This window comes from Dryobates pubescens, chromosome 26 (assembly GCF_014839835.1).
Source record: "Dryobates pubescens isolate bDryPub1 chromosome 26, bDryPub1.pri, whole genome shotgun sequence".
Lineage (NCBI taxonomy): Eukaryota > Metazoa > Chordata > Aves > Piciformes > Picidae > Dryobates > Dryobates pubescens.
Genome location: NC_071637.1, coordinates 3725392 through 3738737, shown reverse-complemented (window position 1 = coordinate 3738737; position 13346 = coordinate 3725392). Strand labels below are relative to the sequence as shown.

Below are 13346 nucleotides of genomic sequence, written 5' to 3'. Positions count from 1 at the left end.
ACTAGGCATATGGTTCTGTTCAACACAAAAATGATCTCTAGCTGGTTTAGCCTGGACCAGCCCAGACACTGCAAACTGTTGAGTCCTGCAGAGTTACTCATGCTTCACAGTTCAGAGTAACTGCAACACAGAGCCAGCACAGGGCACACAGAACCAGATCAGACACCTCCCTATCAAGTGTGACTGCAGGATTGTCAGGAACACAGAGCACTGCCTGCTACCACTGCCTTCAACCACATCAAACCCATTCCTATCAGCCAAATCTCTGGCCCTAGCACCAGATAATTGCAGTGTAACTGGGGAAGCTGGTGGACAAGAAGCTGGACATGAGCCAGCAGTGCTCATTTGTAGCCCAGAAAGCCAATGGCTGCATCAAAAGCAGCATGGCCAGCAGGTGGAGAGAGGCCATTCTGCCCCTCTGCTCAGGCCTCACCTGCAGTGCTGTGTCCAGTTTGGGGAACCCCAACACAAGAGAGACATGGACCTGCTGGAGAAGGTCCAGAGGGATGATCAGAGGACTGGAGCACCTTTCCTAAAAGGACAGACTGAAAGGATTGGGACTGTTCAGCCTGGAGAGGAGCAGGCTCCACGGAGACCTCAGAGATGCATTTCAGTAGCTGAAGGGGACCCACAGAAAAGCTGGAAAGGGACTGTTTAGAAGGGCCTGTAGTGATAGGACAAGGGGCAATGGTTTGAAACTGGAGCAGGGGAGATTTAGGTTGGACACCAGGAAAAAGTTCTTCACAGTGAGAGTGGTAGAGAGTGGTGAAGTACTGGAACAGGTTGCCCAGAGCTGTGGTTGAGGCCCCATCCCTGGAGACATTCAAGATCAGACCTGCTGTGGCCCTGGGCAGCCTGATCTAGTTGGGTGTCCCTGGGGGTTTGGACAAGATGACCTTTGAGGGCTCCTTGCAAGCCAGTGCAATCTGTGACTCTGTATCTGATAAGGAAATAGAATCATTTAAGGAAAAGGCCTCATTTTGATGACCTTGGAAGATCCACCCTTTGCAGAGCCTGAACCAGGCACAACTCTACTGCTTTCCATCAAACTGGCAGTGCCATTGTGTAGCTTGGATTTGGAAGCTCCAGAGGTCTCAAAGCCACATCCTGCTCAGTGCTGTGACTGCCATACAGAAGCCTTTTGCTGCTGGTGAAGGACCCCACACTTACATCGACCCCTCCAAACAAGTCAAACGTGTATGTGTTGGGGAAGGTGGACTCTTGAGCAGCTTTCCTGTCCTCTGTAACAAATGCCATGGCTTCCATTGAAAGGAGTGGGGAAATTTCCTGCAGGAAATGAAATAAATTAATTAATTAAGAAAGAAATACAAGATGGCTCCTAAAGAAAACTGCTCCCCAGTGGAAACCCACTTGTGTGACCTACTGATGAGTCCCCCCCACAGGCATTCCCAGCTCTCACCCACCAGCCAATTCAGACCTGAGCATGCAACCAGGTTCAAAGAGGAAAACATGCCCACAGCAGACTCTAAGGAAAGCAGCAAACCAAAGAAAACCCTGGAAGAAGAGTGCTGGCAGTACCTTTAAGATGCTTTGGCACTGGGAGAAGTCGCTGTTGGGGTGGCTATGTTCATACAGCTTCTGCAGCAGTAAGGGGATCCCATTCCATTTGGCTTGCTTATCTCTTTCCTTTAACAAGGCCTCTGTGATCTGCAGAGGAAGAATGCAATTCCCATGTGTCCACTCCTTCATTACCAGGAAAACAATCTTATCACCTCCCCAGAACACCAGTATCAGAACATCACAGAAAAAACCCAAGCTCACTGTGGAGAGCAGCACCATGAAATCCAGCCCCTCTTCCCAGGCAGCATGTAGCCAGGACTGCTATGTACAGAATGTCCCATGTGGTCAGTCTCCTGTGCAGGACATGGCTTAATGCAGTTGTAATCATTTTGAGTACTTCATCTCATTCTAGGTGTTTATACTGATCACCTGTTCTAACATGGGGACACATCAGTCTCCAAATCATTCCATTAGTGGAACTCTTTGACACTTCACTGACTGGGGAAATGGGTGCCCTTGACACTAGTAGCAATGACACTGGTCCGGGGGAGACACAACACTGGGGATGGAAATCATAGAATCAACCAGGTTGGAAGAGACCTCAAAGATCATCAAGTCCAAGCTGTCACCCAACACCTCCTGACAACTAAACCATGGCTCCAAGTGCCACATCCAAGCCTTTCTTGAACATCTCCAGGGATGGGGACTCCACCACCTCCCTGGGCAGCACATTCCAATGGCTAACAACTCTCTCTGGGATGAACTTTCTCCTCACCTCCAGCCTAAACTTCCCCTGGCACAGCTTGAGACTGTGTCATCTTGTTCTGGTGCTGGCTGCCTGGGAGAAGAGACCAATCCCCTTCTGGCTACAACCTCCCCTCAGGGAGTTGGGAGAGAGCAAGAAGGTCTCCCCTGAGCCTCCTCTTCTCCAGGCTAAGCAACCCCAGCTCCCTCAGCCTTTCCTCACAGGGCTGTGCTCCAGACCCCTCCCCAGCCTCCTTGCCCTTCTCTGGACACCTTCAAGAGTCTCAATGTCCTTCTTCAATTGAGGAGCCCAGAACTGGACACAGGACTCAAGGTGTGGCCTAAGCAGTGCTGAGCACAGGGCACAATGACTTCCCTGCTCCTGCTGGCCACACTCTTCCTGCTGCAGGCCAGGATGCCATTGGCCTCCTTGTAACTTGTTACACTCAGCAAGTGATGAGCATCTCCTCAGCCAAGACTCTGAAGCCATTACTGGTCATAGCAGTGACCAAATCACTAAGATTCACAAGCAGGCCCCAGAAGAATGGTTCAAAGCTACAGGGAAAATGTCTTCTGCAGTCTTGAGCTGGTCATAAATGGAGACCAACAACTACATGAGTGGAACCCCACCACTGGTATTGTCCTCTGGGAAGCAGGCTGCAGCCATGCCAAAGAACACCTCAGTATTTTCTACTACAATAGGGCAAACCTCCTCCCAGTTTTCCTCCTTCTCCTCAAAATATGAAAGAAAATTCTCAATATTCACCACTGTATTTCACACCTGAAAGAAAATGAGCCAGCAGCACAAGGCTACTAAATCCACAGAAGATGTTTTGAGGCCTGAACTCTTCCAAGTTACTTCATAGAATAGTAGGAGTTGGAAAGGACCTCTAGAGATTGACTCCAACCTCCCTGCCAAAGCAGGATCACCTAGGGCAGGTCCCAAAAGGGACAGGCCATGGAAGTCTTCAGAGAAGGAGACTCCATAGGCTCTCTGGACAACCTGCTCCAGAACCCTTACAGCAAAGAAGATTTTCCTCATGTTGAGGTGCAACTTCCTATGTTCCAGTTTGTGTCTGTTGCCCCTTGCCCTACCTCAGGACACCTTTGGAAAGAGCCTGGCCCCTTCTTCTTGACACCCACCCCTCAGATCTTTATTAAAAGATCTCCTCTCAGCCTTCTCTCCTCCAGACTAAACAGCCCCAGGTCCTTTCCTCCTCAAACAGCTGTTCCAGTCCCTTCATTATCCTTCTAGCCTCTGTCAGACTCTCTCCATCTGGTCCCTGTCTCTCTTGAACTGAGGAGCCCAGACCTGGACAAAATACTCAGATGAGGCTTCACCAGGGCAGAGTAGAAAGGCAGGAGAACCTTCCTCTTCATTAAGTTCACCATCCAGTCAATGCTGACTTAAATACCTTTTCTTAACAATGCTCCAGAGCTACCCAGAGCAACCCCAAAGAGGGACTGATCCTTGTATGGGGAGGTAAGGCAGACAGTAATTACAGCCAGCAGGAGTTTTCACAGCCAGCCAGAAAGTTTATTCCCCTTTCAGATAAAAAGCAGAACAAACCAACCCCCAATCCTCTGGGCAGCAAGACTCTCCTGCCATGGAGCACCTCTGCTGTAAAGACAGGCTGAGAGAGTTCAGGCTGTTCAGCATGGAGCTGAGAAGGCTCTGGTGAGAGAAACCTCCCAGTATTGGAAGGAGACTACAGGAGAGCTGGGGAGGGACTTCTTACAGAGGCATGGAGTGACAGGACAGTTGGTGACAGCTTCACACTGGAAGAAGCTGGATTTAGATGAGACACTAGGAAGAAATTCTTCACAAGAGTGGAGAGGCACTGGAAAAGGGTAAGCTGTGGAGGCTCCTAGCCTGGAAGGGGTCAAAGCCAGGTTGCCTGGGGCTTGAGCAGCCTCATCTAGCAGGAGGTGGCAGGTGGGTTGCAATTAGAAGATCTTTAAGGTCCCTTCCAAGCCAAAGCATTCCATGACTTCATGAGTCAAGTCTGTCCAGTTTCCCCTTTTCTCTGCTCTGTGACTTCTCAGTCAGAGCAATCACCAGCACCGCAGGAGAAGGGCACGGAGCTCCTCCTCCATTCGCACAAGGAAAGGCAAGGCAAGCCCAGGAACTCAAAATGGCTTCTCCTGTGAGTAATGGTTCAGCTCCTTTGAAGTCACAAATTTCCATCCCCCCTTGTAATACTGGGCACACAGACAGCAAGAGGAGCCCCACCACTACCCCATCTCAGGTGTAGGAGGAGCCCACAAGCCCACGAGCGGTGGGAGGAACCGGACTAAGTGCTGGGGAAGGCACAAAGAGCACACAGCAAAATGGCAGGGAAAGAATCCAGCTCTGGCTCCAGCTGATGGGGAAGATACCACAGGCAGAGATGACGTGCAAGAGCTGCAGTCTCGGCTTCCAGCAGCACAGCTCAGAGCTCAGCAGCCCATTGCTCTCAGAAAAGGTCAAAAGCTCTTCATGGACGTTAAACCCTTGCCTGTGTTCGGCACTCACAACCTCAGAACGTGATCACAGAACCCTTCTGGCTGGAGAAGGCCTCCAAGATCATCAAGTCCAAGCATTACCTAACTCTACCAAGTCTGGTGCTAAGCCATGTCCAGCATGGAGCTGAGAAGGCTCTGGTGAGAGAAACCTTCCAGTATTGGAAGGAGACTACAGGAGAGCTGGGGAGGGACTTCTTACAGAGGCATGGAGTGACAGGACAGTTGGTGACAGCTTCACACTGGAAGAAGCTGGATTTAGATGAGACACTAGGAAGAAATTCTTCACAAGAGTGGAGAGGCACTGGAAAAGGGTAAGCTGTGGAGGCTCCTAGCCTGGAAGGGGTCAAAGCCAGAGCACCACAGCTCTGCCTCTCTGAAACACCTCCAGGGATGAGGGCTCCACCACCTCCCTGGGCAGCCTGTGCCAGTCTTTGAGAACCCTTTCAATAAATCAGCTTTTCCTAGTATCCAGCCTACACCTCCCCTGGAACAACTTGAGGCCATTTCCTCTTGTCCTATCACTTATTACTGGGCAGAAGAGACTAACTCCAACCTGGCTTCAATCTCCTTCCAGGGAGCTGTAGAGAGCCAGGAGGTCTCCTCTCAGGCTCCAGGGTAAACCCCCCCAGTTCCCTCAGCTGCTCCTCACCAGACCTGTTCTCTGGCCCCTTTGCCACCTTCATTGCCCTACTCTGCACCCACTCCAGCACCAAAATGTGCTTCTTGCTGGCTTCTTGGTTTGGGGGTAGGATCCATCTCCACTCTCATTTTTGTCCTGGCAGGTCTTCCTCTCCCTGTTCTGGCTTCTGAGAGGCAGTCACTTGTGCTGATCTGCAGAAAGCTTCCAGAACTGGAATTCTGAAAGGATGAAGTAAATGTTTCCTTGCTCTCATCTTCTTTTAACTGCTTTCAAAATAAAACACCAAAAAGACCTTTTTTTCTCTCCCCCCCCCCTTTCTCTTGATTCAATCCATGCCTTCAGTTTCCTTGCATTCTCCAGCTTGTGGTCCCAGTTCTTTACTGAGGAGGCTGCCCTGGCTCTGGGTATTTCCATTGTGGTGAGGCAGCACTTGCCAATGCAAAGATTTGGGATTCTGGTGGGGGGGGGGCAGGGATTAATATTCAATTAGGTTGTATGGAGCTGCCTTTGTTTGCAGCAGTGCTGGTTAAAACTGCATCCCATGATTTCTGTAACAGCAGCTCCTCCTTGATGGTTTTCATTTATAAACAAAGCCCTTCTTGCTCTTTTTGGGCAGACATTATTGAAATGGCAGCAGCAGCAGCACTGGGGCTTTTGAGGCCCCTGTTCCTCTCCTAAGATGTTTTGGTCTTAGCCAAGCAAGGGAGCGTTGGTGCAACCCAACAGTGATTTCTTAGAGCTTTCCTTCCCTCACTGAGCAGCTCAGGATAAACTAGCCAAAATCTCACACACACACAGCTTGAGGGGTTAGGTATCTGGCAAGAAGGGGAGGCTGCAGGAGCCCAGTGAGAAATTAAAAGCAAGGGACCTGCCTAAGAGATGGGTGCTAGGCTTCTGACCATCACACCCTACTGGTGTTAGAAGACAAAGCAAGTACCAATTACTGGGGAAAAGCCTCCAAACTTCCCTCCTCCCCAGGTGCAGTAAACCAACCCAGGAGAAGCACCAGGATGCCACACAGTCACTTCTGAGAAGTCTGCTGTAATGCATCCAAGTTCTGAATCACAGACACAGCAGCCCAGGGGACTGTACAGCATGGCTCTCCAGAAGCACTTCTCTTCCAGGCAGGCCTCAGCACAGAGCTCCCAAACCATGCCAAGAGTCTGAAGTGGTCTGTCCCACACCAGTTTGACACTGCCAGTCTACTGCATGCTGTTCACCAGCCAGATGAGCAGACACCTAACCAGGACCAGCCATCTCCTCCTCTTCCAGCAGGGCTACTGGAGCCAGGGCAGCAGGGTGGCAAACAAGGAGGATTTAAATAGAGAGTTAAAAAGGTGTCCCCAAGCCCAGCCAGGACTGCAAAGCAGAGCACACTGCCATGTTCCCTTTCCAGTCTCCCAAAGGACTGGGGCCCAGCACTTCCCAGAGGATTACTCCAAAGACTGCTAACTACCGTAGCAATACTTTCCTACTACAGAGTTTAAATAACTTCTGTGCAGATTTTTGCCTGAGAACATACAGAGGGCTGAACAAAGACACAACACACAAACCTACCAAAGCTTTGCTACCTCTCTAATCCTACAGTCTCAAGCTGCACCAGGAGAGGTTTAGGCTGGATGTTAAGAAGTTCTTCCCAGAAAGAGAGACTGGCTCTTGGAATGTGCTGCCCAGGGAGATGGTGGAGTCACCATCACTGGAGGTGCTTGAGACTGGATGGGGTGCTTAGTGCCATGGTTTAGTTGATTAGGTGGTGCTGGGTGATAGGTTGGACTCAATGATCTCAAAGGTCTTTTCCAACCTGGTTAATTCCATTCTGTTCTTTATCATAAACCCTTCTAAAACATTTCAGTAGCTATGACCTTAAAGGCTGCTAAATAATTATGAATAGTACCTAAAGCTTTATCAAGTTCTAGATTAATATTTACCTAAATGCATCCCTTTGTATCAACTTACCTCCCCTTTCCTTTCTCCTCTTCCACTTTGCTCTAGTATCCACCAGACAGTCTCTCCAACAGCTTATCCTCCTGGATGCCTGGTGCCCACAACTGTGGTAAAAGCATCACCAAAAACACTACAGAACAAAGGTCATCCTGCTGAAGAGCAGCTCCATGGAGAAAGACCTTTGAGTCTTAGTGGACACAGCAAGTTATCCATGGCACAGCAATGTGCCCATGTGGCCAAGAGGGCCAGTGCCATCCTGGGGTGGCTCGAGTGTCCAGCAGGCCTAGGGAGGTTCTCCTCCCCCTCTATTCTACCCTGGTGAGACCACATCTAGAACATTGTGTCCAGCTTTGGGCTCCTCAGTTCAAGAGAGACAGGGATCTGCTGGAGAGAGTCCAAGGGAGGCTGCAAGGATGACTGGGGGACAAACACCTCTGCTATGAAGAAAGACTGAGCCCTGGGGCTGTTTAGTCTGGGGAAGAGAAGGCTGAAAGGGGAACTTATTAATGTCCATAAATATCTGAGGGGTGGGTGTCAGGATGAAGGTGCCAGGCTCTTTTTGGTGGTGCCCAGTAAAAGGACAAGAAACAACAGGTACAAGCTGGAACCCAGGAAGTTCCACTTCAACACCTATACTGGGTGACAGAGCCCTGGGACAGGCTGCCCAAGGAGGTTGTGGAGTCTCCTACTCTATAAAGACTTTCAAAGCCTACCTAGATGCACTCCTGTGACCTGCCCTAGGTAATCCTGCTCTGGCAAGGGGGTTGGACTCGATCCCTAGAGATCCCTTCCAATCCTTAACATTCTGTGACTTGTTGCTGGTCTGAGATCTTGTAGTTAGGACTGCTTCAAAATCCCTTCCCTTTCCTTTCCTTTCCAAGTGTGTTCCTGCACTGTGACAATTTGCCATTGCCCTGCAAAGCAAACCTCTTACTTTCCTGAGCTTGGCTCCAGGTCTGCTGTAAGCTGTGGTCAGTGACACATCTCTCTGCTTCCCAAAGTTGCTGACAACCCATGAGCAATGGCAGAAGCAGTTACACCATGAGCTACTCCTCCCATCTGCACTCCAGAGCAGGACACAGAGTTTTCTAATAAAACTGTGTCTCTGTTTCAAACATTCCACTGGCTTGCTGAACTCTCACTACAGGAGGCTGTTTTCTGTCATCTTTTCAAAAGCATAAAATAGTGCCTCTGGTTGCCCAGAGATGGGGTCAAGGCCCCTCCCCTGGAGACATTCAAGGTCAAACTTGATGGGGCCCTGTGCAGTCTGATCTAGCTGGAGGAGTCCTTGCTGACTGCAGGAGAGTTCCTCTCCTGACCTGATGCACTCTGATCCTGCAATTCTGTGTTCCCAGGCTTCCTTCACAACACTGAGGGGCTGACACTGATGGACCTTAGAGCTCTGACACCTAGAATCACAGGAACACAGAATCATTAATGTTGGAAAAGACCTTTAAGATCATCAAGTCCAACAGTAACCCAACCACCACACCCACTAAACTATATCCTGAAGCACCACATCTACAGCTTCTTGAAGGCCTCCAGAGACAGTGACTCCACCACCTCCCTGGGCAGCCTGTTCCAATCCCTCACCACTCTTGCAGGAAAACATTTTTGACCCTGATCTCCAACCTAAACCTCCCCTGGCACAACCTAAGCCCATTTCCTCTCACCCTATCACTGGTTTCCTGGGAGAAGAGACCAACACCAGCCTCACCCCAACCTCCTTTCAGGTACTTGTAGAGAGCAATAAGGTCTTCCCCTCAACCTTCTCCATCACTTATTTTTTCCTGATTCAATAATTTGTTGCAATCAGGCAGTAAGGTGAGCTTGGAAGTGCTTAAAAAACCCATAACAAACCCAAAACCAAAAGGCAGAATCTCCATTCTCTTTGTTTTCCATGACTGCTTCTGGAGCACATACTCAAGCATCCTGAAAGCTTAAGAGGAAAGAGAGGCTGAGGGTTATGGATCTCAAGAACCAGGTGGGCTCTACAGGCTTCTAACAAAATCAAAGCCTTTCCACATCCTTTCCTTCAAACCATTCAGGCCAGGAAATGAACATTTGTGCAATTAAATATTTATTTTCCCCTCTCAACAGTGGTGACTTCAAAAGTCCTCTCTGCCAGGCTGCCAGGAGGATGATTAGTCAGGATTTTGGGGAGTGCCCTGTCATCCCAGCTCTGTGTGACGTTTTCCTTTCTGGCTGCTAACAAACATGCCTCAGCCTGGCCGAGCTGCCCTTCCCCACACAACTTTTCACTGAAAAGCCTAAACCCAAGGTGAATGTCCCCCAGGTTTTCATTTTAACACAAAGGCACACTGCAGAGACACAACTACTGCCCTAAACAGGGATTCCAGTAGGTGTTCCAAGGGAGAAGTTGGGAAGTGCTGTGCTGCAGCTGTGGCAGCAAATGTGGCCAGTCACCAGCTGGGCCTTTTGCCTGCAGGTCTGGTACAGAACATGAGAGAACACCAGGCCAAGAGTTGGAGCTGTTCAGTGTGGAGAAGAGAAGGCTCCAGGGAGACCAGGGTCAATCAGAATGTTGGGGACAGACATTTTACCAGGGCCTGTTGTGACAGGACAAGGGGTGATGGGTTGAAACTACAAGAGGGAGATTTGGACTAGAAACGTTTGACACTGAGAATGGTGAGAGTCTGGTCCAGGCTGCCCAGAGAGGTGGGAGTTGACCTGGAGTGGTTCCAGGAACAGGACAGGTTGTTTGGGGCCCTGAGTAACCTGCTGTATTTGCAGATGTCCCTGCTGACTGCAGGGGAGTTGGACTGGATGACCTTGAAAGGTCCCCTCCAACTCAAACCATTCCACGATTCTATGTCCAAGCCCTCCAAATGTTACAGATAAGAAGAAACTCCACTGCTGATACTAAGCTAGGAGAAAGCCACATAAGATCACCTGCTTCCAATCTCTCTCCAGCTCCTAGATTCTTCAAAGTGTAGGTCAAGTTTCCTGTAACTGCTGTTTCTCCATCTTCCCCAAGCCTGGATAGAGGCCACCACCTTTTCTCCTGCCAGCCCAAAAGCCAGGCATGATCCCAGGAACATGCTGTCCCACTATAAATCTTGTGATAGCTTCTAGCCAGGTCTAACCATCCCCATAGTTCCCAAACTACTGCTCTACTCTACCAAGGGAAGGAACAGACCCCACACATCTCAAACTCCCACAGAGTTTCCCAGTGTGAGACAACTCCAACACAGACCTTTAACACCAGCAGTACCTCAAAACCACGAGAGAATGGACTCAATGATAAGAACCATGGGATTGCTTAGGCAGGAAAAGAGCTTGAAGATCACTGAGTCCAACAGTAACCCTGCCAAGACATAGTAACAGCTCCTAAAGTTTGTTTTGATGCTCTTATTGGTAGAGAACAATAAATACCACCTATGATTGTATTCACTTCTCAGGGATTCCTTTGCTCCTTGCAACAGCCCAAGTTTCTTCTTAAATTCAGTTTGAAAGCAAGCAAAATCTGTAGGGATATGTAGGCTCTGGGCCACCTGATCTACTGGGAAGCATCCCTGTCCATGGCAGAGGGCTTGGAACTAGATGATCCCTTCCAACCCTGACAATTCTGGCTGAGGGAGCTGGGATTGTTTAGCCTGGAGGAGAGGAAGCTCAGGGGAGACCTCATTGCTCTCTACAACTACCTGAAGGGAAGTTGTAGCCAGGTGGGGGCTGGTCTCTTCTCCCAGGCACCCAGCACCAGAACAAGAGGACACCATCTCAAGCTGTGCCAGGGGAAGTTTAGGCTGGATGTTAGGAAGAAGTTCTTCCCAGAGAGAGTTGTTAGCCACTGGAATGTGCTGTCCAGGGAGGTGGTGGAGTCCCCATCCCTGGAGGTGTTCAAGAGGGGTTTGGATGTGGCCCTTGGAGCCATGGTTTAGTAGTCAGGAGGTGTTGGGTGACAGGTTGGACTTGATGGTCTTTGAGGTCTTTTCCAACCTTGTTGATTCTATGATTCTGTGAAAGCAGTGGGGCAAAGGAACATTACATCTACAACAGCCTTCCTCCCACGCTGCCTCAGGCACACAAAAGACTACTGAAGACCAACACTACCACTTCTGAGCATCTCCAGTGTCTGACAGAGCTCTGGTCCCTGTTACATAAAAAGCATGCCCAGGCTTTCTCACACTCACTAGCTGCCCCCCACTGAAGAGCTGTAAGCCTGCTAAGACCTGTACAATTAGAGCTCCTAAAGGGGATTACATTCACGTGAACGTGGTGGTGGTGTAAGGAGGAAATAAAATGGCTTAGAAAACAAAATACCTGCCCAAGATTTGAAACTACTACAGACTACTGGGAACCTGTAATGGTAGGAGCTGGAAACCTGGGTGACTGAGGCAGAGAATGTTTGCTTTCAACAGAGATGGTTTGGTATATTCTCCCTGTGTGGATAGGGACTATCCCCTGCTAAGGGAAGCATCAGGGATCATGAAATCCAGCTGGAAAACATGGACTCCTTTTTTCCACTCCAATTGTTTCAGCTCAGCCTTGGCAATCCTCAGAGAAAAAGACCAGCACTGATGATCCGCTCTTGGGCCTGCACCAGGAGCAGAGGAACCTGCCAACAAATGGCTGGTTAGTCCTTTATTGTACTGCTCTGCCTACAGGGATTCACAGAGCTGCACCCTGGATGGGTGTTAGAAACAAGCTTTGCACAGCTGGCTTGCAGCACGTGGAGAGTGTGCCCTCTTGCTAAGGCCATCTGAGCTTGAGCAGCTGAGCCACAGAATCATAGAATCAACAAGGTTGGAAAAGACCTCAAAGACCATCAAGTCCAAGCTGTCACCCAACACCTCCTGACAACTAAACCATGGCTCCAAGGGCCACATCCAATCCCCTCTTGAACACCTCCAGGGATGGGGACTCCACCACCTCCCTGGGCAGCACATCCCAATGGCTAACAACTCTCTCTGGGAAGAACTTTCTCCTCACCTCCAGCCTAAACCTCCCCTGGCACAGCTTGAGACTGTGTCATCTTGTTCTGGTGCTGGGTGACTGGGAGAAGAGACCAACTCTCACCTGGCTACAACCTCCCTTCAGGGAGTTGGAGAGAGCAAGGAGGTCTCCCCTGAGCCTCCTCTTCTCCAGGCTAAGCAACCCCAGCTCCCTCAGCCTCTCCTCACAGGGCTGTGCTCCAAACCCCTCCCCAGCCTCGTTCCCTGGACATGTTCAAGAGTCTCAATGTCCTTCTTAAATTGAGGGGCCCAGAACTAGACACAGGACTCAAGGTGTGGCCTTAGCAAATGTTCCTTTGCAGCACAAACCCCATCAGGCCTTACTGACAGTACAGTACCTCTGTGCACCCAGGACACTGTGCCAGGAGAGGGCCTCCAGTGTTCTCCCTCACTAGAAAATGTGTGTCACCTCTGGGAAGCTGGCCTGCTTAGAGTTTACCCCACCTGAAAAGCCTCTGTTGCTTGCTCTGTAGCCAGTGCTAGGACAAATCTTGCTCCAAGGTTATGCAATCTGATCCCAGGGACTGAGGCCTGCGTGCAGGGCAGCAGCTGAGGAGAGCCATGTGGCTACAGTGGATCTGAACAGATAATGCTAATATCCACTGAAGCTTGCTTCAACCATCAACCTTCATAACAAAGCTACAAAACCCCAGCAAGAAAGCTATGGCTCCTGGTGGGTGAGCACAGCAAGAACACAGGAGGATCCAGAGTTCAGAGTCTTAGCTGCCTGGCTGGGCCTGTTGATTGACAGCCAGATGAAGATGAACCAGTGTGTGCCCAGGTGGCCAAGAAGGCCAAGAGCATCCTGGCCTGGATCAGGAGTAGTGTGGGCAGCAGGACCAGAGTGGTGACTGTCCCCCTGTACACAGCACTGGGGAGGTCACACCTTGAATACTGGGTTCAGTTCTGGGCCCCTCACTCTAAGACACTGAGGCACTGAAGCAGGTCCAGAGAAGGGCAGGTGAAGGGTCTGGAGAACAGGTGAGGAGCAGCTGAGGGAAGCAGGGTTATTTAGA

The 13346-nt window shown here is 50.1% G+C and overlaps 1 protein-coding gene across 1 annotated transcript in view; it reads right to left on the bottom strand.

Annotated features, from left to right (window-relative positions):
* The window catches only part of TRPC4AP (transient receptor potential cation channel subfamily C member 4 associated protein), a 47192-nt gene that overhangs the window by 30645 nt on the left and 3201 nt on the right, over positions 1 to 13346 (bottom strand). The window contains exons 2-3 of the mRNA XM_054173448.1: positions 1540 to 1668; positions 1171 to 1287 (exon numbers count right to left, since the gene is read on the bottom strand). Coding sequence (XP_054029423.1) covers positions 1171 to 1287; positions 1540 to 1668 — 246 coding nt within the window. The remainder of the gene's footprint in view (positions 1 to 1170; positions 1288 to 1539; positions 1669 to 13346) is intronic.